Source organism: Ophidiomyces ophidiicola (assembly GCF_022830035.1).
Source record: "Ophidiomyces ophidiicola strain CBS 122913 chromosome Unknown scaffold_6, whole genome shotgun sequence".
NCBI lineage: Eukaryota > Fungi > Ascomycota > Eurotiomycetes > Onygenales > Onygenaceae > Ophidiomyces > Ophidiomyces ophidiicola.
The window spans coordinates 42,235-68,702 of NW_026054646.1; the positions used below are offsets into that span (position 1 = coordinate 42,235).

The 26,468-nt window shown below is 51.1% G+C and overlaps 8 protein-coding genes across 8 annotated transcripts; 5 read left to right on the forward strand and 3 right to left on the reverse strand.

The window, feature by feature from the left end:
- Nucleotides 1-5,292: 5,292 nt before the first annotated feature.
- LOZ57_002181 (uncharacterized protein) lies at nt 5,293-8,950 on the forward strand (the record flags this gene model as incomplete). Its single annotated transcript, XM_049251259.1, has 2 exons — nt 5,293-5,942; nt 6,010-8,950. 2 exons carry the CDS (start codon nt 5,293-5,295, stop codon nt 8,948-8,950), a joined length of 3,591 nt encoding a protein of 1,196 aa, XP_049109559.1.
- A 2,884-nt stretch (nt 8,951-11,834) lies between these two features.
- Nucleotides 11,835-14,164, forward strand: CRZ1 (DNA-binding transcription factor; the record flags this gene model as incomplete). Its single annotated transcript, XM_049251260.1, has 2 exons — nt 11,835-13,059; nt 13,116-14,164. The coding sequence occupies 2 exons, from the start codon at nt 11,835-11,837 to the stop codon at nt 14,162-14,164; spliced, it is 2,274 nt and encodes a 757-aa protein (XP_049109560.1).
- A 1,182-nt stretch (nt 14,165-15,346) lies between these two features.
- ALG11 (asparagine-linked glycosylation protein) lies at nt 15,347-17,159 on the reverse strand (the record flags this gene model as incomplete). The annotated part of the gene is made up of 3 exons (XM_049251261.1): nt 15,347-16,585; nt 16,638-16,773; nt 16,831-17,159. 3 exons carry the CDS (start codon nt 17,157-17,159, stop codon nt 15,347-15,349), a joined length of 1,704 nt encoding a protein of 567 aa, XP_049109561.1.
- A 724-nt stretch (nt 17,160-17,883) lies between these two features.
- LOZ57_002184 (uncharacterized protein) lies at nt 17,884-18,582 on the forward strand (the record flags this gene model as incomplete). The annotated part of the gene is made up of 1 exon (XM_049251262.1): nt 17,884-18,582. One exon carries the CDS (start codon nt 17,884-17,886, stop codon nt 18,580-18,582), a length of 699 nt encoding a protein of 232 aa, XP_049109562.1.
- A 722-nt stretch (nt 18,583-19,304) lies between these two features.
- Nucleotides 19,305-21,081, reverse strand: PTC5 ([Pyruvate dehydrogenase [acetyl-transferring]]-phosphatase 1, mitochondrial; the record flags this gene model as incomplete). The annotated part of the gene is made up of 3 exons (XM_049251263.1): nt 19,305-19,416; nt 19,473-20,492; nt 20,555-21,081. 3 exons carry the CDS (start codon nt 21,079-21,081, stop codon nt 19,305-19,307), a joined length of 1,659 nt encoding a protein of 552 aa, XP_049109563.1.
- A 456-nt stretch (nt 21,082-21,537) lies between these two features.
- Nucleotides 21,538-23,672, forward strand: LOZ57_002186 (uncharacterized protein; the record flags this gene model as incomplete). The annotated part of the gene is made up of 2 exons (XM_049251264.1): nt 21,538-22,378; nt 22,432-23,672. 2 exons carry the CDS (start codon nt 21,538-21,540, stop codon nt 23,670-23,672), a joined length of 2,082 nt encoding a protein of 693 aa, XP_049109564.1.
- Nucleotides 23,673-24,252: 580 nt separating this feature from the next.
- LOZ57_002187 (uncharacterized protein) lies at nt 24,253-25,442 on the forward strand (the record flags this gene model as incomplete). The annotated part of the gene is made up of 5 exons (XM_049251265.1): nt 24,253-24,351; nt 24,423-25,030; nt 25,085-25,134; nt 25,186-25,244; nt 25,296-25,442. 5 exons carry the CDS (start codon nt 24,253-24,255, stop codon nt 25,440-25,442), a joined length of 963 nt encoding a protein of 320 aa, XP_049109565.1.
- Nucleotides 25,443-25,747: 305 nt separating this feature from the next.
- Nucleotides 25,748-26,312, reverse strand: LOZ57_002188 (uncharacterized protein; the record flags this gene model as incomplete). The annotated part of the gene is made up of 4 exons (XM_049251266.1): nt 25,748-25,791; nt 25,883-26,027; nt 26,090-26,167; nt 26,244-26,312. 4 exons carry the CDS (start codon nt 26,310-26,312, stop codon nt 25,748-25,750), a joined length of 336 nt encoding a protein of 111 aa, XP_049109566.1.
- Nucleotides 26,313-26,468: the final 156 nt, after the last annotated feature.

Sequence of the window (26,468 nt, forward strand, 5' to 3'; positions counted from 1 at the left end):
ATCGATGCGCTCGATATGTGATAGGTGGGCAGTGGCGAAACAAAGCTGGTCTGATTATCAAGTGTCACAGAAGCTCATACATGAAGTATTCCCATAGCGGAGCCTCCTCGAGTAGAACCAGCCGATTGGAAGAGGGGATTTGACAAAGGAATAGAACATAAATTCCTCACGGACACGAGGCGGGGCAAGCTGCAAGTACGCGCGCACTAGGCGGCTAGTCGTCAAAGTGCTTTTGGGGTCTGAAACAAGGCGAAGCGCTCTCATATCAACAATTCGCTTGTTTGCCGTCAACAATGATGGAAGCCGCCGGTTGCGCGGCAACGTAAACGCCAAGCCGCTAGCATGCGTGACATGAACGGTGGGGCTACGGAAATATGTTATTCCGAGAAGTATGACGTAAGCGCCGCGAGGATCCGTCGCGGACTCCTACGCGACGATCGACGGTGCAGCGACCTGAAGGCCAGGCGCCTGAAGACTGCAGGCTTGGAGCGTGAAGTGCGTGTCATACAAAGAAAGGACAAGGCATCCTTCGAGGCTTTTAGCGTCGATGATGTGCCCACGACATGTCTTAAGCGGATGCAAGGTGTTGGACGTCGTGGCCTGTTGCGTGTGTTTCGTGACTTGACTCTGGCCGCCTGGAGCCATCAGCCAATGCGATCTCTGCGCTTGAGCTTTAAAAGGGGAGATCTCCTGCCAAACAGGGATGCTCGGCTGCCCCAAGCCACTCAGCGCATGTCTTCTCCCACCCATCCAACCATCCACAGAACAACGACAGGAGCCTAGAGTGGCGCACTGATAAAGGGATGAGCCTGTATTGCTTTCACCGTATCTCTGCGCAAAGGCTGATCCGAGGGGTATTCCGTCCTGAACCAAAGATATGTAGATTGCATATTTCGTGCAGCATGGTCATCCAGCCCGGGCATCGACGACGTTTGGGGTGTCTGCCTCACGCCAAGAGCTCCAGATCGTACAAAAGGACATGCTGTGTCATGCCGATTTACGCGGAAACTGCGCACTTTACTTGTCCAGGAGGCGCGTTGATGGTGTGGTGTTTCTCATAGTTCGGCTTATCAAGGTGTACAGCCAATCTCCGGCGGCTGCCCACCATCAACGACGCGTTGCCTTGTCAAATGATGCACGCCTGTGGCGCTGGCGGACTGGAGTGTACACGGGACATTCGCATCTCGCCTAAGCAAAATAGAAGAGACAAAAATACTACTGGCAGTGGACATTCGAGCCCCGGATCTTCGAGGCCGATGCCTGACGTCACCCGAGGTTTTTGGTGGTCGAAGGAGACCTTTTCGGACGCTGCTCATCCGATGTCGAGATCGCCACTGAATTTTGACTAAGGGGAGATGCATTTAACATATGAAAACCAGTCATGTAGTTTTGCCAGCCGTTAGTCGCCGTACACCCGGGTCTGTACAAACATTACCTGTCTCCAGCCCTTCGACGCAAGGCCCTCCACAGGCTATTTAAATCCAACCCATATTCATGTCGATCGCCCGCAAGTAAACAAGCCATATATGCTACCTCGATGGAGCAAATCCCCTAAGACGTTCTCCGTTCTTCAGCCCCCCCCTGCGGACTCTTCCTGCACTCCGTGGCTGCCATGCAAGGGCGTGGTGTGGTTAGTCCACTTAGATGCCCGTCTTGTCATGTATCCCTGCACGGAAGAACCCCGGCTTGGATGCTACCCATCAGGACTGCTCCTGCACGAGATATTTGGTAGCAGCGAAGTGGCAGCACTTGTTCCAATATCCGGTTTAGCTCTGCAAGACCCCGATCCATCGATACGTGAGTACATACTCCGTACATACGCTGCTTGTAATACGTAAGAATCATGGCTCACGGCCGCAGTGCCAACTTATTCGCATGTGGACGGCCCTGAGTGGGCCAATAAAAGCACCGGCTGGAGCGTCGCTATCAAGCATTTTGCGGCGGTGCCTGCGGGCCCATGATTCGTGCCGCAAAAACAACCTTTGAGGTCTCAACCAGGCCATCAGCACACTAAAGATCCTTTCTCGTTAAACGGAAAGCCATTTATTAAGCTGCAGGTTAGTCGGCCTCGACTCGCAGGCGGCGGGAGGAGAGGGTGTCCGTGCGGGCAGCCAAAAGGGCAGCCAGCACTAGGGAGACAGGCCTTGTAACCCAAGCAGGCCTGGCTGTGCTGCCCGGTTCATTATTATTTGAGTGGCGGCTGAACCGCCAAAGAAGAAAGCATGCCAGAGGCCAAAACTCAAGCGAGCGATGCACGCCCGGCCAGATGCGGACTAGCGCGCCCGTGTCGTGCAGGCTGCGTATGCACGTGACGCGTATGTTACGGCGAAGGGGTTAGTACAGTCTGGGACGGGGTGATATGCGCTGTGCAGCCTGGATGCATCTGATATCGACGCGGCAGCTCAGCAGCTCGAACAGCTGTGTGCGTGCGCGCTCCTTCGATTACGTGGTGTGCGGCTGCTGGTCAGCTCATACGACGCGCCGTGGAAAACGCTATGCACCAGAGAAGAAAAAATAGCTCATCATACGAAGAGCACAGATCGTGCGCTGCGCTTCGCGGAGAACCCTTTTTGCTGGGAGCTCGACGTGGGATCACTCGCTCTACAAAAGATACAAAGGCGTTTTGCACTACCCACCGAGGCTGATGGTCGCAGCGAAATAACGGAGTCGGGAAACCCACACCAGCGCCGGTGGGTGGTATGGCGTGCTCTCCTGGTGCCAATGATGGCCGCGGATTTCAAATGATAATAATTGCTTTTCGTTCGGGAGAAGCAACAAAGAAGATGAAAAAAGAATGGTTGTAAGTCTGGGCTCGAGCTCCGTCCAGGGATAATATTGTATAGAATGCACTCTGTCGTGCCGCGTCCATCCTCGAGGGACACGAGTGATATGGCCAAACCGGGCGTGGTTCGGGCTTTGGTGCCCACCCCCGAGACTGGGGCAAAGCGGCCAAGACGGCCATTTATTCAGAAACCACTTTGGCCAACAGATCAGTCGAAAGAGTTAATTAGCTATAATAATAATGCATAACAGACGGCATGCAATATTCGGCGGAAACTCGATGCCGGGAGAAGATGGGGGGGGATCGACCCGTCTCAAGGGATTTATTTGTCAAAATGCCCCGTAGCACCTTGGGAGGTTGAGGTTCCATAGCAGCACGGCGTTGGGAGGTTGAAATAATAATAGGTTGTCTTGGAAGCTCCGGACACGCTTTTCATGGGTTTGGTGGAGCAGCACCACATTGTTTCACGTTGGGAAGATTGGAACAGGGGGGTGGAACTCGTAGCAAGAGGCCAGCGGTGGCTTCGTTTTGGAAGGCAGCCAGCACGCGGCCGCCTGTGTTTTATCGCTCAGCATCAACGACGTTCGACGGCCGTGGAGACAGGGATGGTGGGAAACTTGATAACGACGCCTGGCGCGAGCTGGAGGGAAATGGATAGGGTGGTGGTGCTTGGGCCGCCCGACGTGCATATTCGCATCCCTGAGATAACCCTGTTCCCAGGCCTGCCTAGCCAAAAATACGCGTATGGCGCCGTATCGACAGATACTGGTTATGATGAAACTTCGCGCCCACACTTGAGCGCCTTCAAGGCGAGGACGGCCGTCTGGACAGGCCGTGCGAAGGGCCGGCCAGCGGCCAGCAGTGCGATCCGGGCGTGGGCAGCGGCGGCAGCGGTGGTGGTGGTGAGAGGGGTTCGCGTGGGCTGGTGCAGCGAGCTGGTGCTGCCCGCGACGCAGACAGCGCTCACACGTGAGTGGCTCCCCTGTGGGATTCCTCGGTGGCTCTGGCGCTGCGTATCAGGCTCGTTTTGCAGCGCGGACGCTGTTGGCTCTGCAAGTCACTTTGTCGGCGCGGCTTGGCCCTGATGATCCTGGTCGTCGCTTTTTTAGGTGGCCCCTGCGCTCGGGTTTAGCATTGAATTCAGATCGACACGCCCGGCAGGCTAGTTAACGAATACAGGCCATGGTCGGTCGCTTCGCGGTGAGGGAGGAGAGGGCAGCATCCCACCGCCACTTGCGCGGCAGTGGCTTCCTCGAGACTCAACGACGTGCAACTGAAATCTGCTAGCTGCTGGGGCCCCAAAAGCGCCGGGCATGCATGGGTGCCATGGGCCGGCGTAGGGGAATATCGTACTCCCGCACTCCCGGTATGCATACCCCTGGTGGATATCCATCAAGGGTCCAAACGATGATAAGAAGCACGCCCACGAATACACCCTGCGGCCAAGACACGCTGCCCGGAGCCCGCCCCGACCTGGCGAGCGCGCTGGCGGCCGCGCACGGAGGGGCGTGCCGCCCGGGTGCGCGGGCGGCTGGCTGGTCTTTGCCTCCTCCGCCAACGTCGACCTCCCAGCAGGCGGGCGATACGATACGATAGACGGTGCGGTGCGCTGGAGACTCCCAGCGGCCGTACCAGCGGTACAAGCCCGTACCGTCGTTACTAGCGTGCATAGGGCGCACGTCTGCACGCGGGCGCGGCCCAATCGCGGCCGGCCGTTCGATACGCAACGTACGCGCTAGTACCGCTCCCCTCCCCGCCCAAAAAAGTACATCAACTTCGCTCTTGCCCCCCCGAGCGAACGACGAGACTCGATTATTCACGGCTCAGTCATTCTCGCCCTCGCCGGCTCGCACCCACACCCGCCTGCTGGAACGTCCCGTCTTTCCTTCGTGCTTGTTCATACTTCTCGCTTACATATTCTTTCCGTTGTAATCCTTTTTTTTTTCGCCTCCTCTCCAGCGGTGCAAACGGTTTTATTGCCGGCCAACGCCTGTCTTCCACCATATCGACCTCTTGGCTGACTTCCCTCTACCGCACGTTTCGCTCTCTTTGCGCCTCTCTATTCCACTGCATCCCGAACTTGCGCCCGTCTGCTCAATCTCCAGCCGGATTCGACCTGGGATCGGTGCTGGCTCCCGACCTCAACGCCCCGGACCTGATATGGACGCCCAAGCTCTACCGTACAACTGAGTGCAGGGCGCACGCAGGCAATTCCAATTGTGGCAATGTGGATATAAAAAACTGTTCCTGACTTGTTATAGAGTGGTGGAACTATTTCTTTCTGGACCGTTTCGGCCTCGAATCACTTGTGGGTTCGAGTCGGGCAGACCCCGGACACTAAACTCAGCATGACGGATGCACAGAAAGGAGTTTCTAGGAAATCTGGCGACGACTGGGATGGCAGAGGAAGACCGCGAAGGCAGCGCCGCTTTCGACACACGCGGAGTGAGTCAGAAAGCGGAACACTCAATCGTCCCGAAAAAAATGGGTCCGCGCGCCAATCACCAACGATGAGCCCCATCTCAAGGCAGCTGTCTAATACTCTGACGAGGCAACGAAGCTTGCAACAATGCGAAGGGCGGCCCGACGAACGCAGGAGCCTGTCCCAAAAGTTCAGCCTATTTCCCTACCGCCCTCACTCCTCCAACACCTCGAGGCCGGCTTCTACCAACACCTCCTCAAGCTCCCTTGGTTCGCTCGCGGGCCAAGCTGGCGGCCATTTAGATCCCGGTAATTGCCCTTTGACCTTGTCGCCTAGCTCGACCACCCCGCGTGCTGGCGAGGTAAACCAGCTGGCTCCGTTAAGCCCACTGACGGAAGTCTCACAACAATCTGTCAAAGATGATATGTGGACAGACGATCTTCCGGTGTATCCCAACCAGTCCTACGCCGTCCTCCAACAACAGATCTACCCTACCCCATACCAACCGCCGCTCCTTCGGTCGCATAGCTCGTATCCTTCTCACTGCGCTCACTCTTCTCAGTCGCCTGCCCAGATATGGACTGGGAACCTCGTCGATCAGACCTCGAGAACAGCTGGGAATACTCCTATGTCAAGTCCTGGACTCTTCTCGGGCCCATTTGCACCACCGGTCGGCTCAGATGACCTCCATATACATAAGTCATATTTGCATTCTACCCACTTCCAGGAACCAAAAGAGTATGCCCACCCTGTACCACCTCTATTTTGAGAGACATTTATATTAATGATACTCGTATTTTGTTAGAACGCATACTGTTGAAGTCGATCGGGATTTGCTAACCGGAAATAAACTTATCAACGAGTACGAAATCCTCGGTGAACTAGGCCGCGGAGAACACGGAAAAGTCAAGCTTGGCCGTCATATGAGAACCGGACAGAGAGTAGCCATCAAAATTGTGCAACGATATTCTAAGCGACGGCGATTAGGTAAACTCGGGAATCCTGAAGACAAAGTAAAAAAGGAGGTTGCCATACTAAAGAAGGCTCGCCACCCAAACGTCGTTGGTCTACTCGAAGTCATCGATGATCCAAATCAGCAAAAAGTTTACATTGTTCTTGAATATGTTGAAAACGGGGAAATTGTATGGCGAAAAAAGGGCCTCAAAGAAATCGTCACCGTGGATAAAAGGCGATTTCAAAGAGAAAAGCAGGGCATCCTAGAGCCTACATCTGCTATTGAAGAAAGTATGCAGTATGTGGCGAGGATGCAGATGCGTCGACACCGGCGAGAAGCTATACGAAAAAAGAAGCGATCTATATCGACACAGATGGCCGGAATCCCCGCCTGGAGTTTAGAGCATGGCGCTGAATCCGACGATGAATTTGGTCCTGAGTATACCTTGTCGCCCCTGGCAACATCTACTGTTCAAGATCATATGGAGGCATTGACGTCTCCTTCCCGTTCTATTTCATCCTCTGGTGAGTTTGAAAGACGTTTGCATGACTCAGCTTTACAGGTCGTGACAGAAGGAACCCTGTGTAACGCTTTTGTCTCGGACCCTTCTTTGAACCGACGCTTTAGTACGGCTTCGAGTATACTGGCTTATCAAACTTCAGAATCGGACTGGTTCTCTGATGAGGATGATATGGGATATGTGCCTTGCCTGACGATCGCTGAAATTCGTTCTGCTTTTAGAGATGCAGTCCTTGGTTTGGAATATCTTCACTACCAGGGAATTATCCACCGTGATATTAAGCCCGCGAATCTTCTGGTAACAGCAAACCGAGTGGTCAAGATTTCAGACTTTGGTGTTTCGTATCTTGGAAGACCAATTAGAGAAGACGAAGATGAGCAAGTTGCAGAGACCGATGCCACAGAACTGGACGATGCCCGCGAACTCTCCAAGACTGTTGGAACACCCGCCTTCTACGCACCTGAGCTTTGTTATACAGGTACTGAGTTCGAGGATAAAATTGGCAAGGTGCCTAGAATCACGGGCGCAGTAGATGTGTGGTCGTTGGGTGTTACCCTTTACGGAATGGTATTTGGGAGACTTCCCTTCGTTGGTGACGATGAATACGGTCTCTTTCACAACATCGTGAAGAATGATGTGTTCATTCCAAGGCAACGCTTAAAGCCAGTCGAGGCTCACAGTCCTTCCACCCAGCAGCCGAATGTCAACAAACGAGCTGAAGGCGAACTCATTTACGAGCCAATCGATGACGAGCTACAAGACTTACTACGACGACTTCTCGAAAAAGATCCTACGAAACGCATCACTGTCAAAGACATAAAACATCATCAATGGTTGCTTCAAGATATTCAAGATCCACAAGTCTGGGCTGAGCAAACAGACCCTGGGTACCAGAGCAAGGGCAAGAAGATTGAAGTATCGAACGAGGAGGTTACACGTGCCGTCACCAAAGTGCCATTTATTGAACGAGTTAGGTCAAATGTTGCGAGATGGGGAGGTAATATCTTTGGTCGTTCAAAAGAATCTCGAAAAAGAGCTCCTAGTTCTGTTACTTCCAGTGATGCCCAGTCTGTCTCCTCAGCAAGTAGTATGACTGTCGGTAAGGATATTTTGCGGGAATTACGCCGGTCAAGCCTGCGAGGCGACGAGGAAATGATCAAAACACCGAAGCCAAATCGAGAAGGGGACCACCCATTGTCTCAGAGTGTAGTCGCAAGCCCTGTCGATGGAGAAACTGAAAATTATTTTTGCCTGAGCCGTGCTGGTTCGTCTGGGAATTGGTCTCCTGATCGCGATTGTCGACCCGATTTACCTGAACGAACTACGTCAAACTTCTCAAACGCCGCATCAGTTAAGACTATTCGACCGATGAAACGCGAACCACCACTACATGAATTGGATGTACCTTCTTCCCCAAGTGGTTCGCATTTCGGTGGAATATTTGGGGGAGCAGGGCGGAAATTGGTCAAGACCTTTACGCTGAGTGAGAGGCGCCGGGAAAGGTCTCCATTTTCAGACCACTCTTCGTTTGACGGCGACGGCCACAGTGCTCCTAGTGTTGCTGTGAGCACTGCATCTGCAACAGGCCACCTTGAGTCCCCCGATATTCGAGCAACTTCTCTGACTCCAAATGGGAATAATGAATACCGAAGTCCTACTGTTCGGCCCCTTGCTCGCCATCGACGGAGTATATCGCATCAAAACATCGAGAATAAATCGGCCCACCCTGTTCGACTGACTCAGGATACTCTTTTCCGACATCGTACTCTTGCAGAATCCTCCGCCCGTGGAAGGCGAGGTCTAGGCCTTTCGCGGGACAATCAAGACAACCGCCAAATATTCCCTGCGAGAGAGATGGAATTTGAACACACTGGAGCGTTCAAATTTCCCCCGCCACGGCCCATGACCTCACCCCCCTCTGCAGCCACGATGTCCTCGTCGTCCGCTGATGATTTCACCAGCGGAATATCTTATTGTACATCGCACCCAAGCATACCGTCTGTGGTATCGGGGGCATCTTCGCTGTCAAACGAAGGGTTTTATGCCTCAATACTAGAAGAAAAGGGTCCTCGCAAAATATCCCCGATCCTTCGCACAGGGGAGACGATCACAGTTTCAAAGGATGATACATATATCCGATCGCACGAGGATGAAATAAAGTATGATTGCGATGATGAGGACGAAGATAATAGCAGCGACGAAGGCATTATCTTTGGTCGCAAGAGAAGGTCGAAGTCTGTTGGTGGAAGGTCGAGACCCATGATTCCATGAACCTAAATGAACGGATAATTTTTATTCTATTTTAATTTTTTCTCGACTTCTTTCTTATTCCCACAGACCGAATATGAGACGACATCTATCGCATCGAAATTGCGTTTCCCATCGTATCTATATTTTTGCGGCGGTTCGATGAATACCCCCAGATATGGGACCCCGATATTGATTCTATGAAAGTTGTGTCTATTGTTTGTGCTTTACTTTTTTTTCTCTTGAGAATACAGACCCCAGACAAACATACCCCGGCTCGAAAAACATATACAACATATTTACGATACCCCTTACCATGCATCTTCTGGAATAAATAGGGTTAGGGCGGAGTTTTCTTTACCTTTTTTTATCATCCACTTCCATGACCTTTGCCAAGGCATATAATACACCGTTTCCCCCTTTTTCACTTTGGTCAAGGATTCTCGAATAAAGGAAGTTATGGATTTGGGAGGCTCAGAGATTTTCCATCTCTCTTATTATTATTATTTCTCACTTGTTTCCTACCATTCCTTCTCCGCTATTCCTGTATCGTTTCTTTGCTCAGCACTCATCCATTAAATAAGGTGCTTGGAAAGAGTCCGGCTGATACAGTTGTATTCCATGTAAATTGATGGGTCCTGGGGCATATTCTCATGTGGGCATAATTTGGCATTATTGGCATCTGGGCATTTTGGAAGTTGGATACCACACATCTGTGCCTTTGGTGCTGTTTGTTTGATTTGCATTTTGGTGTTGTTTTTATTTTTTTATTCTTTTCACATACTTGGGGGACAGCATTGTGGCAAATATCTCTACATATATATTGGAAATACATACTCCGTACTTTGTGATAATAATGGTTCTTTTGTATTCTTCTTGGGGGAAACGTGCATGGAATAAGGAACAAGTGCAGGGAGCGCCATTATGCATGGCGATCCTCGCCGCTGGCATCAACCTTTGCATACAGGGGATCTGCATGCTTGGACGTTTTTTTTGTTTTTTTAGCAACAGTTGGCATTTCTTGTGTCGGCTCTATGGGAGGTACAACTTAGCCTTTGCATCATCGAGCCCTATCGCATTAATAATAATACTTCAAACTACAAGAATACGTCGAACTTACCAGACATTGAGTTTGCAAAAAGAAAATCCAAGGACAGGCTGGACGCTGTGAAAACAGTCTTTTTGGGATGGATTCCCGCCCGGGCTGGGCGGCTAAAGAGTGAGAGAGAGAGAAACGGCCGTCCAACAGCAAAAATTGGTTTCGAGATTCCTTTCGTTCCTCCCGCCGGTTAGCTGAGGAAGTCCGGTTCGGCCCTTCGGGGAACGTAGGAGCAGGTCTGAGCAACTATTAATATGAGGTTCGGAGATGTGGCCGGACTTGTCTGCAAGCTTTCCCGGGGGGTGGTGCATGCAGCGTTGTACTGTCGCCCGTACGATTGCTTGATTCGCTAGGCTTCTGCTAAGAAATCTTGCTGGCTATTCTCATTTCCAGCTGAGTTGCTCCAAGGTCGCCGAGTGCCGGGCTGAATCCTATGCACGGATCGATACCGCTCCTGTGAGAGGCCGTCTTCTCCGCTGGCTGAACGGTATTGGAATCTTGCTCAGGCAAGCTGCATACGCTGGGCGTTGGGATAGTTAACTACTTACGCGAGTAATGAAGGGCTCTTTGGAAATGCCTAATTGATGCCGTGCTGTCAAAGGGGGCGACAATCAGCGGTTCGTAGCCCACGACCACTGCCTACTACTCTGTACTCCGTACTTGGGTTTCCAACGCTGCGGCAAGCTGCGAGGGATCTGCTTACCGGAGGGCATGCTGTTCGATCAGACTGCTGGGCACAGCAGGCATCTGTAGGCATGGGCGGCGTGGCCGGCCAACGAGCGCGAATGTCGCAGACAAGGCTGGGAGGGTTTGGGGCCGTGTCCACGACGGTCGACAGGGAGGCCGAGAGGGCTGCAGCTGGACTGCGGGAGTGAATATGAGGGAGAAAGAGCTGTGCATAGACACTCCATATGTACCTGTGAATGCTGATTCCCGCTGGCCTGGCGCGTGTAGGCGTGACGCTGCGGGGGAATCGAGCGAAGGCGCATCGTCGCAAATCTATTTCGGGCGCTTCTCGTGTTTCTGTCGCGGGCGCATCTCCAGCCAACGAGCCCTACTAGCTCTGCCTCTGCCTCTCTTCTCTCTCTCTCTCTCGCTCGCTCTCTCTGTGCCTACCTGTCTGCCTCTCTGCTCTCGTTGACTGGGGCTGAGCAGCGCAAACCGCCTTGCCTGCCCGTCCAGCGCGATCCCGGCTCGCTAGTGAGCCCGACTCGACTTGGTTGCTCGTGTTGTTTCCACATCGCCTGCTCGTCCTCAACGGCCTGCGAACTAACTAACTCATCGTCGTCGTTGACGCAACGGCTCTGCGCTGCTCTCGCCGGCTGTCTAGTCGTGGTCGCCGTGCTGTCCAGCCAAGTCGGCTTTCTCGCCTGCGGGGTGTTTCTCTCCCTCCTCGCTCCCTCTCCGCCCTCACCGACCATCCCGATCTTCACGTCAACCACCAACACCACCACCACTACCACCACCGCTGCCGCCTCCTCCCCTTCCTGCTCCTCCTCGCTGCGAATATCGACTCTCTCCCTCTCGTGACACTCCTCGATCTGCCTCGCGCTGCCTCTGGCCCTACATACTGCCCGCCCAGACTGCCCTCACCCGTCCCGCCCTGCGCCACGGCCTGCCAGGGCCCACGAACGAGTCCGCCGCCAGTTCACTGCCACACCGCGCCGTCTTGTCTGCGGGAGACCAACCGACCGTTGGGTCTGCCTGCCAGCAAGTCATTATTGGTCTGCCTGCCCTCGAATACCTCCTGGTGGAGCTCGACTGGTCCAGTCAACCTTGTCGCATCTATTTTCGACTTTGCCTTTGGCCATGGATGTCCCGCAGAACGCCCGGGCCAGGTCCGCATCGAGGGCCAGCAATAAAAGCTCTGGCATCCGCCCCTCGAGCGCCAATCCGCAGCCCTTCCACGACCCCGCCGCATCATCACGGTTCCCCAGCTCGAGCTCGGCCGCAGACGCCTTCGCCCTCGACGCCTCGTTCATGCCCGCCTCCGCTGCCCTCGATCCTGGTCTGTTCCAGACCCCGGCCGCGTCAGACCTGTCCTTCACGCAACCCCAACCCTACTCGCAGTCCTTCGAGGCCAGCTTCCTGCAGCAGCTGGAGCATTCCTCCAATCTAAAAGCCGACGCCGGCGGTGCTAGTGTAGGCAATCTCCTCCCCTCAGACCAGCTCCCCTTCGACGACCTGCCGATGTATAGCGAGAGAAATCAGGCTCCAGATTTTGTTTCATCTTTGCTTTTCGACCCCCAGACGGCGCAGGCGGCCGCGCACCACAATAGCCAGTCTGTGAATCCCGCAGACCTTAGCAGGATGCCGTCGCCTCGCCCGTCTCCCCCCCATCTCGCGCCCCCTGAATCGCACACCTCGCCGCGCCCAACGTCTCCAGCATCGAGCCCCGGAACGTTTTACACCCCACAGCACTCGCGCCAGGCATCGTTGGACCCTGCCACGGCCGCATATGTTACCGGCCATGGCCATTCGGATTGGCAGGGGATGCTGGGAAGCCAGTCTTTCCAAGGCCATAGAAGAGCACCCTCGGAGCATTCGGACGTCTCCTCTGTTTCCCATTCGCCATATTTGGCCCAAGAGTCCTTCGATATATCTGAAAATAACCATTCTCCACTACTAATGGCTCAGCCAGACAATCTACTCTACGAGAATGCGCTTGGAATCGGGTCGTTTACAATTTCAGACCAAGACCAAGCGTTCAGCCCTGCCCATACCCCTTATAACATGTCGCCTCGATTGATGGCCCAACAGCCGGGTGGAGACTTGGCAAATGAGAACGCTTTTCTTAATACTCAAAATTTAAACAACCATTTTGTTACACTCCCTTCAGACACATATACGATCAATACCGATATTCCTGGCCCAACTCTCCAATCGCAAACGAGCCCCAGTGAGATGGGTCAAGCGGCTCAAATGACTCCGCCTGTAATCAGCGTTGATTTTGCGCCACCATCGAGGACGTCAACGTTCGAAACGATGAACAAAGTTGATCAGGATAAGGATACTCTTAGCCCACCTATTAGTCGTACGAGGCCGTTGACTCCTATTTATGTGTTCAAACGCTAATTCAGTTTCAAACAGGACGAGGTAGAAGTAAATCCGACCCCTTTGCACAATCAATGCCGCGTTCTGCACCACTCACGCCATTCCCCACTGTCCCACATGATCCGCGCTCTCTTTCGCCGTTCCCACGCAGCGTTGGGTCTCTGAGTACTCCATCGTCCCGTGAAGTCTCACCTGCCGCTAAGAATCGCAGACAGTCTACTTCATCTATAGACAACCGCAACTACATTCTTGATCTTGCAGATCCCCAACGGCCTGGTTCCACCGGCGGCGATTCAAAGCGCGTACAGAAACATCCAGCTACGTTTCAATGTAATCTTTGCCCAAAGCGATTTACTCGAGCTTATAACTTGCGCTCTCATCTTCGAACTCATACCGATGAGCGGCCGTTTGTCTGCACCGTGTGTGGCAAGGCATTTGCGCGCCAGCACGACCGAAAACGGCATGAAGGGCTGCATTCCGGAGAGAAGAAATTCGTTTGTCGCGGAGATCTAGGTCGGGGCGGCCACTGGGGTTGCGGACGCCGTTTCGCGCGCGCCGATGCACTTGGACGGCATTTTAGATCCGAAGCCGGCAGAATCTGCATCAAGCCCCTCCTCGACGAAGAAGCCTCGGAGCGCGAACGCGCATACCTCCAGCAAGGCCAGCACCAGCAACACCCTCAGCAGCCGCACCTCACCGGCCACCTGCAGCCCGTCCCGCAACCGATGACCGTCCAGGCAGGCATGGACGGCCAGGCCTCCTCATTCACGCTCCCCGCCGCTCTGCTCCTACAGTATCCCGCCCTGCAGACCCTGCAATGGGACCAGATCGCCGCGCAGCCCGACGATAATAATAACAGCGACTTTCGCAGCGGCGGGAGTTTCGATGCGAGCTCCGGCGGTGAGTTCGGGCTTGGCGATGACGATGAAACTGGCGGCCTTGGCGGCGGCAGCGGGTTTGTAGGCGGCCAGCCGCCGCCGGGCCAGGCGCAGGACCAGTTGCTGGGAATGAATGCGAGCGCAGGCGGTGCGAGCTGGCAGCCGCAGGCTGGAGGATGGACGAGCAATGAGTATGATGTTAAGTAGTCAAAATCTCCCCATTCCTGCCTTTGTGAAACTGATGCGTTCGGCCTTCCATTTCTGTTTTTTTTTTCGACTGACATTGCACCTTAAACACAACTCTTTTGCGTTGTTTACTTTGTCTTGACGACTTCAGACCATACGGTATATTCTGGACAAGAAAATACAGCGAGGTCCTCTTCTTCACCCTTTTGAACCTTTCTTTTTTTACGAAAATTAGAGAGACTTTGACTTGCCATTTTGCTTTCTTGGGGGGATATCGGATATATGCTGGTCTATAACTCTTCTATTGCTTCTGTTATTTTGTTGATAAAAAATCATCTGTTTCTCTCCCCCCGCTTGGTTATTGTGATATATTTTCTTCCCCTTTTCTTACTTTCTACTACTTAAATTACTCATTTCCTCCGCTCCGGCCCCCAACAGATATTTCTTTTCCCTTTGTAGCACTTTCATTCTCCTTAAAACCAAGAAAATATACTCCGTATTCTGGACTATGCTATTTCTTGGTTGTTTTCTTATAGTTTCTTTCTCTCTTTCCCCCTTTTTTTTATTTCTTGTTCAGCCATGATTGGCAGTAATGGAATAATACCCCAGTAGTTGTTAGAAACCCCCTTTGAAATTTTCATGTTTATTTAACCCTGCTATATTACCCTACTTTTGAATAATAATGAATCTTAAGTGGTTCCGGCGCCCATCGAGGTGCTTTTTGGGTTGCTAGCTGCTTCTCATACCGATGCTCGAGGACTTTGGTTTGGCACCAATGAATAGAAAGATTTGATATTGGCCCCCATTGCCAAAACCAGGGAAACAAATATATTGCTGTGGCTATGTGTAGCCGCCAATATGTAACTTGGATATATATAGATCGAGGGGTGATATGCGAAGCTGCCAATTGTGGAGAAAATGAAACTCAAAAATGCATGCATGGGCATTGTTCGTCCACTGTAATGCAGCGTGGGCTGGGACCTATACTGCACGCTGTTTGAAGGCAGTCGAAAAGGCCAGAAAAAGACAAACAGGGAATTTGGGGTGCAAAATGGTGGAAAGGGCAGAGTGTCCAATCAGTCAAAACAACAAAATATGGTCTGATATCTAGAGAAATGAAATAGAAAAACGCCTCAAACAACGCCCACCAGCTAAACAGCCAAAACAATAGGATACAAATACATGCCAGCAAAAATTCGAAGTCTATGACCATCTTCTCGCTTTCTTTCTTTGTATCTCGACAAGCTTCTCCATCTCATCCACCCACTTTCTCCCAAACTCCTCCTCAGTGAACCTCTGCGCCGACGTCCTAGCTCTCTTTCTCATCGCCACTTTCTCCTCCTCCGGTAGCGCCAAAGCCGCCTCAAACGCCGCCGCATACTCCTCTTCCGTCGTGGCCCTGAATCCCGTTGTCCCACCGTCCTCCAGATCAACCACAATATCCATCTTCGGGCCACCGGAGTCGTGTACGACGCTGATCAGGCCAGCGGCTTGATACTCTACGATACCTATGCCAAAGTGCTCGTTCCACATGGCGTTGGTGCCGATGGACGACGTGCGTAGGTGCTCGAGGACGGTGGGCCAGCTTGCGTCAAGGATGAATTGGGTGTTGTCGCGGATTTTAAGCTCGTGTGTGAGGAGTCGGAGGTTGTAGATGTGGGTTTCGTCAGGGCTAGAGTGGCGGACGGACCCGATGAGGATAAGTTTTGGCTCAGTTAAGGAGGAAGATGCAAGGGGGGCATCGTTTAGTGCGCCTGATGTGCTTGAGCGGTTGATTCTGAATTGTTTGAGGAAACGGGCGTACGAGCGGAGTATAAGGGCGTGATTCTTCTCTGGTCGAAACTGGGCTATATAGAGAATCGTGGGCTGCCTAACATCTCGTTCACTCTTTGAATCGATTTGAATCCCTTCAAGATCCGACACTGCCACAGGAGGAAAGATAGTTGTGGGGTTTTTGAATGTCTTTCTCTGTCTAGCTGGAAGCCATAGCGCATTTATGTGCCCAGACGTCCAAGACGAATTGCACATAACTATATCAATTGTGCCACCGACCAAGCCATAGAGTTTTGCAAAAGCATGCCAGTAATGGCGCTTAGTTGCACCTTTCCAGCCTGTTCCTGCTCCAGCATTGAGACCTTTCTGGCCGGTGCTATCCTCGAGCGACGCTAGCATATCCGTTGATATTGTGGGGTAATGGACGTAAGCACCAGTTGGCACGGATGGAAATAGAAGACGCGAAAATGCCAGGGCAAAGGCATAACCCATCGTATCGACAAAAATGTCGGGAACGAGGAGGGAGAAGGCGTCGTACGCAAGAACTAAGGAGCCCAAGGATTGCCCTAGGAGGGTAAAACGGGGGTATGTATTACTGAGGACATATTGTCGTGTGGAGAGGTAGCAGAATACTATTGTAGGAGGGTGAATTTGAATATTGAAACGCCTCTGAGAAGCATGGTTAGAATTGAAGCCAATCAGGGGCTGTCAAGATTCATACCTCGATATTGTTAAGCATGGTGGTTTTGTCCACGTCCTGGTCACCCGTGTAAACCACACATATGGCCTTGGGCCATCTCTTTTGCGTTGCTCTAACAGCAGCCCATAAAACCCGCTCGCCGCCACCCCCTGCGTTGCTGAAATACCGTTAGAGACAATCTTCCTTCGCTCAGGGAACTATGAGATTCCCTTACCAGAATGGATGGAAAAATCCCACGAAGCCATCCCAGTCGCTTTCTACAGCGCTTCCGCGAGAAGAAGCCCGGGAGTCGCTGCCCTCAACCTTCTCCCAGTCATCATCATCCAACTTCGACTGTCGTAAGTTCCGCGATCGATAGTCTTCTTCTTCGACCTGGACCCGAGCACGTATTAGGTCCCGTCTCCCTTTACCTTTTCTTTGTATATGACGGCCGAATGCTCGAAAGACAAGGCGTGCGGGGAGTCCGGCAAGGGTCGGGAAGACGGAAAAGAGGGCTAGGAGCGAAACGAGCACCACAAGGAACGTGGCAGCAAAGGTAGGCATTTCGAGCAATAGAAGAGTAAGGGCTCTGTCATATCATATTCAAAACCGTGCCCGGGTCAAGCCAGAACGGAAGCTGTTGCGGTAAAGCTGCAAGCGGCCACGACGGCTTCGATGCGATTCAGGAACTCGGCGTTGATGACATAATGCGGCTGTTCCTTATCGATAAGCTTATTTCGAACTATGTCACGTGGAATAACTAGCGCTAAAGTACGGAGTAGTTATGTCTTGTTTGCACTTGGATGCCGCAAACTCACGGAAAACCGTAAAAGGTAATGAAATCAACATCTGGTATCTCAACGTGTTATCTTTCGCGCACGAATGGAGGCCTCGGTTCAGTCAATTCTTAGCAGGCTTATTATACATGACTCTACCTTTTAGACCGGGGCTTAGACAGTCCCTCACCCACTTAAGAACCACCCCGCGCCGACTCCATGCTCGCCAGTTTCACGCTTCTCGACCGAATCAATTGATCAATCAAACGGTTGTTATAGCCCATAATGTCTTAGAAGCAGTTCATGCCGCTACCGGTCTATCATGGGCAGTCTCGATCCCCCTGACGGCTATTCTAGTGCGATTCGCTGTCGCAACCCCTTTGCAGTACTGGGCATTTTCACACGCCCGGAAGTTAAAAATAATTCAACCTTTATATATCTCATGGGGTCACGCTATCATAGATAATACCCTAACGGCAGCTGCTAAAGAAGGAAGATATATGCCCCCCAAAATGGCCGAGACTGTATCCCAGCTCCAGCTAAGACTGAAGGCAAAGGAGCTACATAAGAGGTGGAAAATACGCCCGTGGATTCAACGTATACCATTGATTCAGTTTCCAGTATGGCTTGCAATGATGGAGAGTATTCGGAGAATGGTTGGAATGTCCGGTGGCCTGCTAAGCATAGTTCAGGGCTGGGTGGAGACATTTCCCGAGGCGCCCCAAATTGCCGTACAGCAGTCTATGTCAAGCGAAGGTGCGCTGTGGTTTTCTGACCTCCTCGCTACAGACCCTTATGGCATTCTTCCCGCTCTTTTATCGGCTGTCGTATTCACCAACATATCAATTGGATGGAAATCGGCAAGCGCGGAAGAGATTTCCAACATGCGCTTTAGGAAACAACGCATTAAAGCTAGGGCATTGGGCATATTTAAACGGACTCTACAGATGTCAGCATTACTGTTATGGCCCGTGATGACCTTTCAAGAGGTTCCTGCTGGGATGTTGATCTACTGGATCTCTAGTACAATTTTTGCTACGATACAGACAAAATCCTTTTCACTGCTGCTTAAAGGGGTACCAATGCCGGCTCCACTGGAAACAAAGTTGATCGGAGACAAATATGAGCCGGAAACGAAGCGCGAAACTCCTCTCGCTGAAGACAAAAGTAGAAAACTGAGGATGATAAAACAGAGCGGTCCCAGCAGTTAATTTCTTGCGGAATTGACGACTGGGATTCGTCTATTGCATTTATGACTCATCGGTGTATTTAGTACCGCACTCCCCTTTTCTGGGTGACACCATATAAACATGGTGAGGTACTTGTAGCTATTGCGGCGTTAGGGACTAGCGAAGTTGAAGACAACATGCACACATCTCAAAGTTTGCCTTCACTAGGCTTCTATGAGTCGAAGGCACTTCGAATGACCTTGTTGTTTATTCTTTATGTCAAAGATAGACGATATAGGTTGGATTAAAAGCGAACGTCATGCCGATGTTAGTACTCACAGGTAACATTATTAATCTCAGGGTTATAGCCGGGCGTTTTTGAACTCCATAGAAAAGCACTACTAACGGCATTGATGGTTGATATACGGTATTCCACTTCAAAAGAAAAATACTCCTCTGAAACGGACACTAATTTGACGACCAATAGAAATCACCAGCCACAGATTTAATTATAGTAGTGACAGGACGAATGGGAAACTGTTGTTCAGTCCTGTATGGGAAAGGCGCTATTTATAAAGAGATAGACCATCTAAAAAAAGTCTCAGCACCAGGGGGTATCAATGGTAGACCAGACAGTAAATCACAAGCGGGAATAAGATGGAACCACATCAGAATCAGCGGATCTCTATAAACAGATAATTTGACACTCGTAATAAACGACAATTGTAAAAGAATCCCTGTACCCTGCTGGTTGGAATGGCTGTTCACAGCTTAGCAGGTACAGTACGTCCAGAGGCGCTTGCTTCCGAATTGATAGTGACATTGCCGGTGGTTTCACTTTCACCGAAAAAGATCACTTGAACGGTAAGATCGTCCCTGTGAAACATTAGTAAGTCTCTAGATTTTCCGGCGTAGTTAAAGGGCATCCATACCGATATCTTCTAGAATAAGGACTTGGGAGCGTTAGCAATGCGCACATCATGTCCTTGTCCTTTCCTCCAAGAGCATTTCTAATTAAATGGGTCGCAGCATTTTTATCCTCTATGACAAAGCGAGTTTCGCTTTGCGGGATGTTATATTGCAACTGTCTGATTGGTGCACGTTGCCCAGTAGCATCTTCGCGTACTGATTTCTCAATAGGCAACTGACCTTCCTGGGACCACCAGCTTTGAAGCCAACCTTTAACGCCATCTTTGCCTTGGGCACTGGCGCGCTGATGTTCAAGCCATTGACCAACAAGTCCAACGACCTCATCGTTACTAAGCATCTCCCAAAGGCCGTCTGTCGCCAATACCAAGAAATCACCTTTCTGAGGATCAACTTGGGTCGCCGTAACAACTGGTTCAGCGGTGACGTATGGTGGTGTTTTTAAATATTGATGCGGCGTTCGCCCGAAGAACTGACGCTTGATCTTATCTTGGGTGTCTCGCTTCCATTTGTAGAATGCATCGCCAAAAGCACGGGTAGGTTCAAGATTACCCAGAACCCGTCCATTACGAACCACATTGTCTTCGCCAGGGTGCTCTTGACGCAAACGTTGGATTTCCGACTCTGTTGAGCCTGTCTGATCTTCAGAGAGCGGGGTAGCTGTCCATTTCCCGTTTGCTGCCCTACGACCAAGAACGGCCCTGGAATCCCCGGTACAAGCAACACGTAGCATACTCGACTGGCTATCATAAAACGCCAAGAGAGCACACGAACCGGATAATGCTGGTGCAAGCAACTCAGCAGCGACTCTCTTTGAATTAGCTTTTAAAACCTTATCGACGCTCCAGTGGACAATTTCATTGTCAAGATTGACAAAGCCTCTTTTGATAGCTGCATCGATAGCTTCTGGTGAAGGGAATATAGAGCCGGATACGGAAGCACCGGCCTTTTGATAGGTAGAATTCAGCTCACGCGTCACAAAAGAAATCAAAGCCTGTCGCAATTTTGCCGATGTAGTCCAGCCACTATTGTTATCAGCCCAAACTTATGCCTTTGCATACTATTTTTCCACAAAGTAATCACTTACGAATGACCGTCAAAAACGCCCCAAAACATCCAATCACTAGAAGATCCATCTTCACGAGTAGTTACCACAATTTTCTCGGCATGGTCGTCTTCAATAGGGTCGTTGCTAGGAAGTTGCACCATGTCGTAACGAACAACACCCTGCCCGCGCCCAACAAAATATGACTCTTCGCTTCTCCGCAGTTTTTGAGTCGCTTCTTCCGGTGTCAACATTCCAACCACTTTCCTTCCTGACTCGCTTGTTTGTTTCGAAATCGGTTCTTCGCTCGCAGTAGAGGTGGCAGAGAGCTGGTCATTGTTCACAACGAGAGCTGGGCTTGAAGACTGGTCAGAATTTTGTCCTACTGCCGTCGGCGTCGTTACGGTCGAGTAAAAGCTGCTAGTTTGTTGTTGAAAGAGTGGAGAAGTCTGGTTCACAATGAAAGTAGGTGAAAGCTCCGGCTTATTTGGGTCACCTTTATACGCGTACCAAGCGCCCGAGGCAACCAGTGTCGAAATGAAAGCTAAAGAAAAAGTTCGAAAAAACATAGATGACTGGAGAACCGCTGGTACGTATGGAGTCGTGGCTCTGGACGAAAAAGGTGCTCGCGTGGCTAGTAAAGCATGGTTGCGTGAAAAGAAGGGATTTGAGGAAGGACGAGGGAACCTCCGCACAGGAGTATGTCGAACCGTACGGAGGGCGTATATTGCCGCTCGACGCATAGGAATAGCGGAGAATATCCCAAAAAAAAACCAAACAAAAGATACTTTTGGTTTTGATGGGAAGTGATGTTGAAAAGTGTTTTAGGCCTGACAGTCATGGCTTTCTAGCAAGGATGCAATATGACGGAACTTTCAACTTGGTCACGTGCTAGGGCGATAAGACGATAAGGTTAACTAGCACAGTCATGCCCGCCGTTAAATGTTTTTGCTGTCAACACACAGGACTGGACACTCGTACTACATCTACCAGCTGAGTCACGGAATGAAAGCGCGCTGCCAAATATGTCCTCAAGGGCACTAAGAAAAGTACAGAAACAGCGGGAGCTTGCCCGGCAAGAAGCTGAACAAGAAAATACATCAGACCAAGAGTGCGAGGATTCCAAGCCGTTAACGTCGAAATTTAATGCATTCGACCTTTTAGATGCGGATGACGAGGTGTCGGAAGGCGAAGAAGCACATATAGAAGACGACCCAGAGCCAGTACCAAGCCCGAAGCCTACCGCTAACAGGAAGAAGAAGAAACAAAAAAAGAAAAAGGCAACAAAACGGGATATAACGTCAGCAGATACACCTGTTCACGCGGCGTCAGATGGTCAGGGACTTGATGATATTGATCGAGCATTAAAAGAGCTTTCTGTTCATAAAATTGAAGACGGAGGACATGCAGGTGCTCCTCCTAACGAAGCTGATGAATCGGAGGCCCTCTGCGCCCTGCTTGCAGTGGATACTAAGAGGTTGAACGCTATGAATGAGATGAGAAAGCTATTTGGAAATGTCGCAGTGGAGGACAGGGATGGGGGAGAGTCGCCGGGCAGGAGACGGGAAAGAAATCGTGAGATGGTTGACCTAGGAAGAGCCTTGACCGGAAGATTCAGCCCTGCAAGCCGTGGGCAGGTTCTATCAGGAATGGCTCTCCGCAAGAACGTTCTGATGCAAGGCAAAGATGAATGGCCTCGCATGACAAGTGGCGGGCTCGGGATGGAGATAGTAGCAAAAAGACCGTCGGGCGTCACGGAGTTCAAGCTTGTCCATAATAGCCACTATCAAGATGTGCAGAGGCAGTTTGACATGTGCGTTCAGTCAATGGAGCCAGAGAGAATGATAGAACATCTTCAATTCAACCGTGAGATTCCTTTTCATATAACCAAAGTCTACTTCAAGCTGACAATGAGACAGCATATCACATATCTACGCTACTACAAGTCTCCGAAATCGCGAAGCACCAAGGTGACCATGCTGTTTCCGGAGATCTTCTTGAAAGGGCGCTTTTTAATATTGGAAGGTCTGTTCAGTCGTCATTTGGTACTTGCCTCAAAGAGGGCAAAGCCCGCTTGAATTTTACCCTCAAAGAGAATCGTGAACTATGGCTAGCAACATGGAGATATGTTATCAATTTGGGGATGAAAGGCACATGGAAGACTACATACGAGTGGGCGAAGTTTCTCCTTAGCCTGGATACTGATGACCCGTATTGTCTCAATTTGACAATTGATCAGATTGCCATCAAAGCAAGAGAACATGAGCACTTCCTTGAACTATGCTCGCACCCTATATTTAAAGAACGCTGGGATTCGTTTCCAAATATCCAATGCTCGCTTTCCCTCGCGTATGTTCTGAAAGGAAATGCAACTGGGGCAAGAGATCAGTTACGAAAGGCCGTTTCTCGGTATCCGTGGATATTTTGTCGGCTTGCGCAGGAGCTAAATATCAGCCCTGTGCCTAGATCTATCTGGGGAGCCACAGCCCCTAATTCAGCGTTCGAGTTATTTGCAGAGCTCTACATTAAACGTGCCAAAGATATTTGGAATACTCCAGAGACGATTTCGCTACTTGTAGAAGTGGCAGATAGCGTCGACGCGACACAACCAGCTATGCTGGCACCCGAAATATCACTAAATATTGCCCGGCATGTTCTCGTATCTGACATACCTGCTGTCTTAACCCACCTTCCACGCGAGTTCACGGCAGGCCAGATCTCAGCTTCCGATCCTCTACCACCAGGCCAGCCGCTGGGCCAAGAGGATGTACCGTCATCTTGGCTTTTCAATGTCATTCGAGGCGTAATAAATGCGAATGCCATTCCTGAGAATGCCCACTCGGATGGTGAGAGTAGCTTAGATTCAGGTGAAGTGATCGTGACCCACGATCACTGGCTGTTTAACAAGGGGCTATTCGACGTGGCTTGGTTTATCGAGGAAAATGGTGTTGACCCTGGCAATTGGGACATGGATCGAGACATCACGCCCATAGCTGCTTGGGTAAGGCGTTTGATGAAGGACGTGCCGCCAGACGAATGGAACCAGACGCTACACGAGAGAGCGGCAGAAGCAATGGTCAAGGTGCTGCAGGACCAGGCGATCCCTATCGTGACGGACCTATTGAAAGAGGAATTGCTGCGGCAAAGCGAGGAACAATAATAGAGGAAAGCCAAACTGGCCAGCACAGCGATCTGTAACAATAGACTCAAAAGCCATCGTCCAAACAGCGCTTAGAAACAAGAGACAATTACCGCCGGACTCTTCGCCTCGGCCCAATGCGCACGGCGATCGCCGCCACTCGATCGCACTGCAATCTCTGCGCGCCGGGGCGGGTATTCGCGGTGCAGCCAGGCACGGGCCCTATGGCCTCGCTGTCGCCAATCGCGCCGCCCACGTCAGCCAGCAGCCGTGTTGTTGTTTTTGATCGCGTTCGCGACGGGCGGTTCTTCAGCCTCATAGGGTCGCATTAAGCTTTGCGATGACGCTGGCCGGAAAAGTCTATTTGTGGCGCCTCCTGAGCGCGCCAGCTCGACTCGGAAAGGAATCGAGGAAAATTTTTCAGCAAATCGCCTAGCATGTTACAGATGTGCCGGACTTCCTCGGGTCCGTCATTCTTTGGAATTAGACAACTGCAACTTACCAATATAATATCAGTTCGATGACGGTGCATTCTGTATCCTTCCTCTCTTGACCGTGGCTTGGACATTCTTACCCGTCGTTCACAGCTGAGCTTGTCGAAATGAAGGCCACGATAGCGGACCCGGTGCCGTTGACATTCCGGGAGGCTACGTCGGGAGTCCTAGGCTCAATATCTCTGGCCTGCTGGCTATTTCTTCTGGTTTGCTACCTCCCAGATGGCGATTCGCCGCGAAACACGTTTCTTCGGACTAACACATGCTCGAATCACAGGTTCCTCAACTCATAGAAAACTACAGATGTGGAAGCGCAGAGGCCATATCGTTTGTATTTCTACTTATCTGGTTTCTGGGCGACTTGACCAACCTGGGTGGTGCGCTTTGGGCCCAGCTGGTTCCAACCGTTATCGCGATCGCTGTCTACTTCTGCATCGCGGACGGCATCCTCATTAGCCAGTATCTCTACTACAACTTCAAGAATGCCCGGAGAGCAGACAGATACCGCCGCCGTACGTCCAGCAGTGTGTCTGATACGCCAGATCCGTTGACGCCGCTACTGAGCCGGCGAATGAGTGAAAACATGGGTCTTCCTGGGTCGCGACGAAGGTCCTCAGCCTCGCTGCGGCGAATCAGCAGCCACCGCTCTGCAGTGCAACGGACGGACTCTCTGGCGAAAATTTTAGAGGAGACAGAACCGAAAAATGTTTGGTTAAAAAACACGCTGAGTGCTCTGGGCATTTGTGCGGCTGGGACCGTTGGTTGGGTCATTGCCTGGAAATCGGGAGTATGGGTTCCCATCGCTGAGGCTAAGCCTGGAGACACGGAAAATGCTGCATTTGGAGCGACGATACTGGGGTATATCAGTGCTGCTTGTTATCTTGGGTGAGTTTTACACAATACACTTGGTCTATGGCACAATATACTGATCGCTTCCAGTGCGAGAATACCCCAGATAGTGAAAAATTATAAGGACAAATCCTGTGAAGGTAATTTGTGGGCGCTGCAATTTTTCAAGACTGTCGCTGACTCTACTATAGGCCTTTCTTTACTGTTTTTTATATTCTCCTTGTTGGGCAATTCATCATACGGCGCTGGTGTAAGTGGCGTACCAAACGTCTGCTAGCTTGAAAGCTGACTTTCAACCTAGATCTTATTTCATTCAACAGAAAAAAAGTATTTCATGAAAAATCTTCCCTGGCTTATTGGGTCATTGGGAACCTTGGCGGAGGATATTGCAATCTTCGTACAGTTTCGAATCTATGCAAATAGGGAGGGTGCATCGGCGATCGTATAGCGAAAAGGCATATTTTCTGTATCTTTGTATCATTAAAAATGGGGTCCTGGCACGCGAGGGAGAAAACAATTTTGAATATTGGCGGGCGGTGCACATTCACTTTCTATTTGGCAACAGCGCTAGTTCATGACGACATGATATTAAAAATGAAAAACCATATCATAATGAAATAAAGGTTTTGCTACCCGACAACTGGCTTTCTTATGATCCCCATCGGAAACTCGTAGCATAACTGCCTGCATGCGCCCAAGATGTGCATCCTTTTAGGAAGATTGTGTACAAGCAAAAGACGAAAGACGCGCTGTTTAGTCGAAAAGGCCGAAACCCATGTCCTCGTCCGATTCTTCCTCTATATGATTGAAAAAAGAGACCTGTTAGCAATTGCCCAATCCACCCAGTAGCTCGCAGTTATTTGACAAAAGAGGTGGCATTTAACATACCTTCTTCCTTCTTTTCTTCGGCAGCGGGGGCAGCTTCGGCGGCAGTAGCACCGCCAGCAGCAGCGGCACCACCAGCAGCAGGGGCGGCAGCGCCCGCCGAGCCGACGTTCGTTAAGATGTCCTTAACGTCCTTGCCTTCAAGAGCCTTCAAATACCAAGTATTAGTTACCGATCTGTCTTGACGAGTGCGCGCGCGATTGCGTCTACCTTGGAGAAGAGAGAAGTCCAGATTGGCTCGACATCTTGCACGTTGGCGGCCTTCAGGAGCGTCTGAAGCTTTTCGGCCTAGAGTCATCGGGAGGGAAGATATCAGTTCCAGCTGGCTTCCTTATGGTGCTATTCCAAGAATTCGAATTCGTACCGTGATATCAACACCGTCGTCCGCGAGGATCAAGGCGGCGTAGGAGACTGCAAGCTCGGTGGTAGACATTGTGACGATGGATATCCGTGAATGGGATACGTGACTTGAAAAAGCGATGTCGAGGTTGGCTTGAATTTGATGTGCGTCGTTCTTTTTCGTGTGTGCAAACGCTGGCTCGCTTAATTACGTAAGCCGCGCCAAAGTGGCTCGACCGGGCAGAATTAG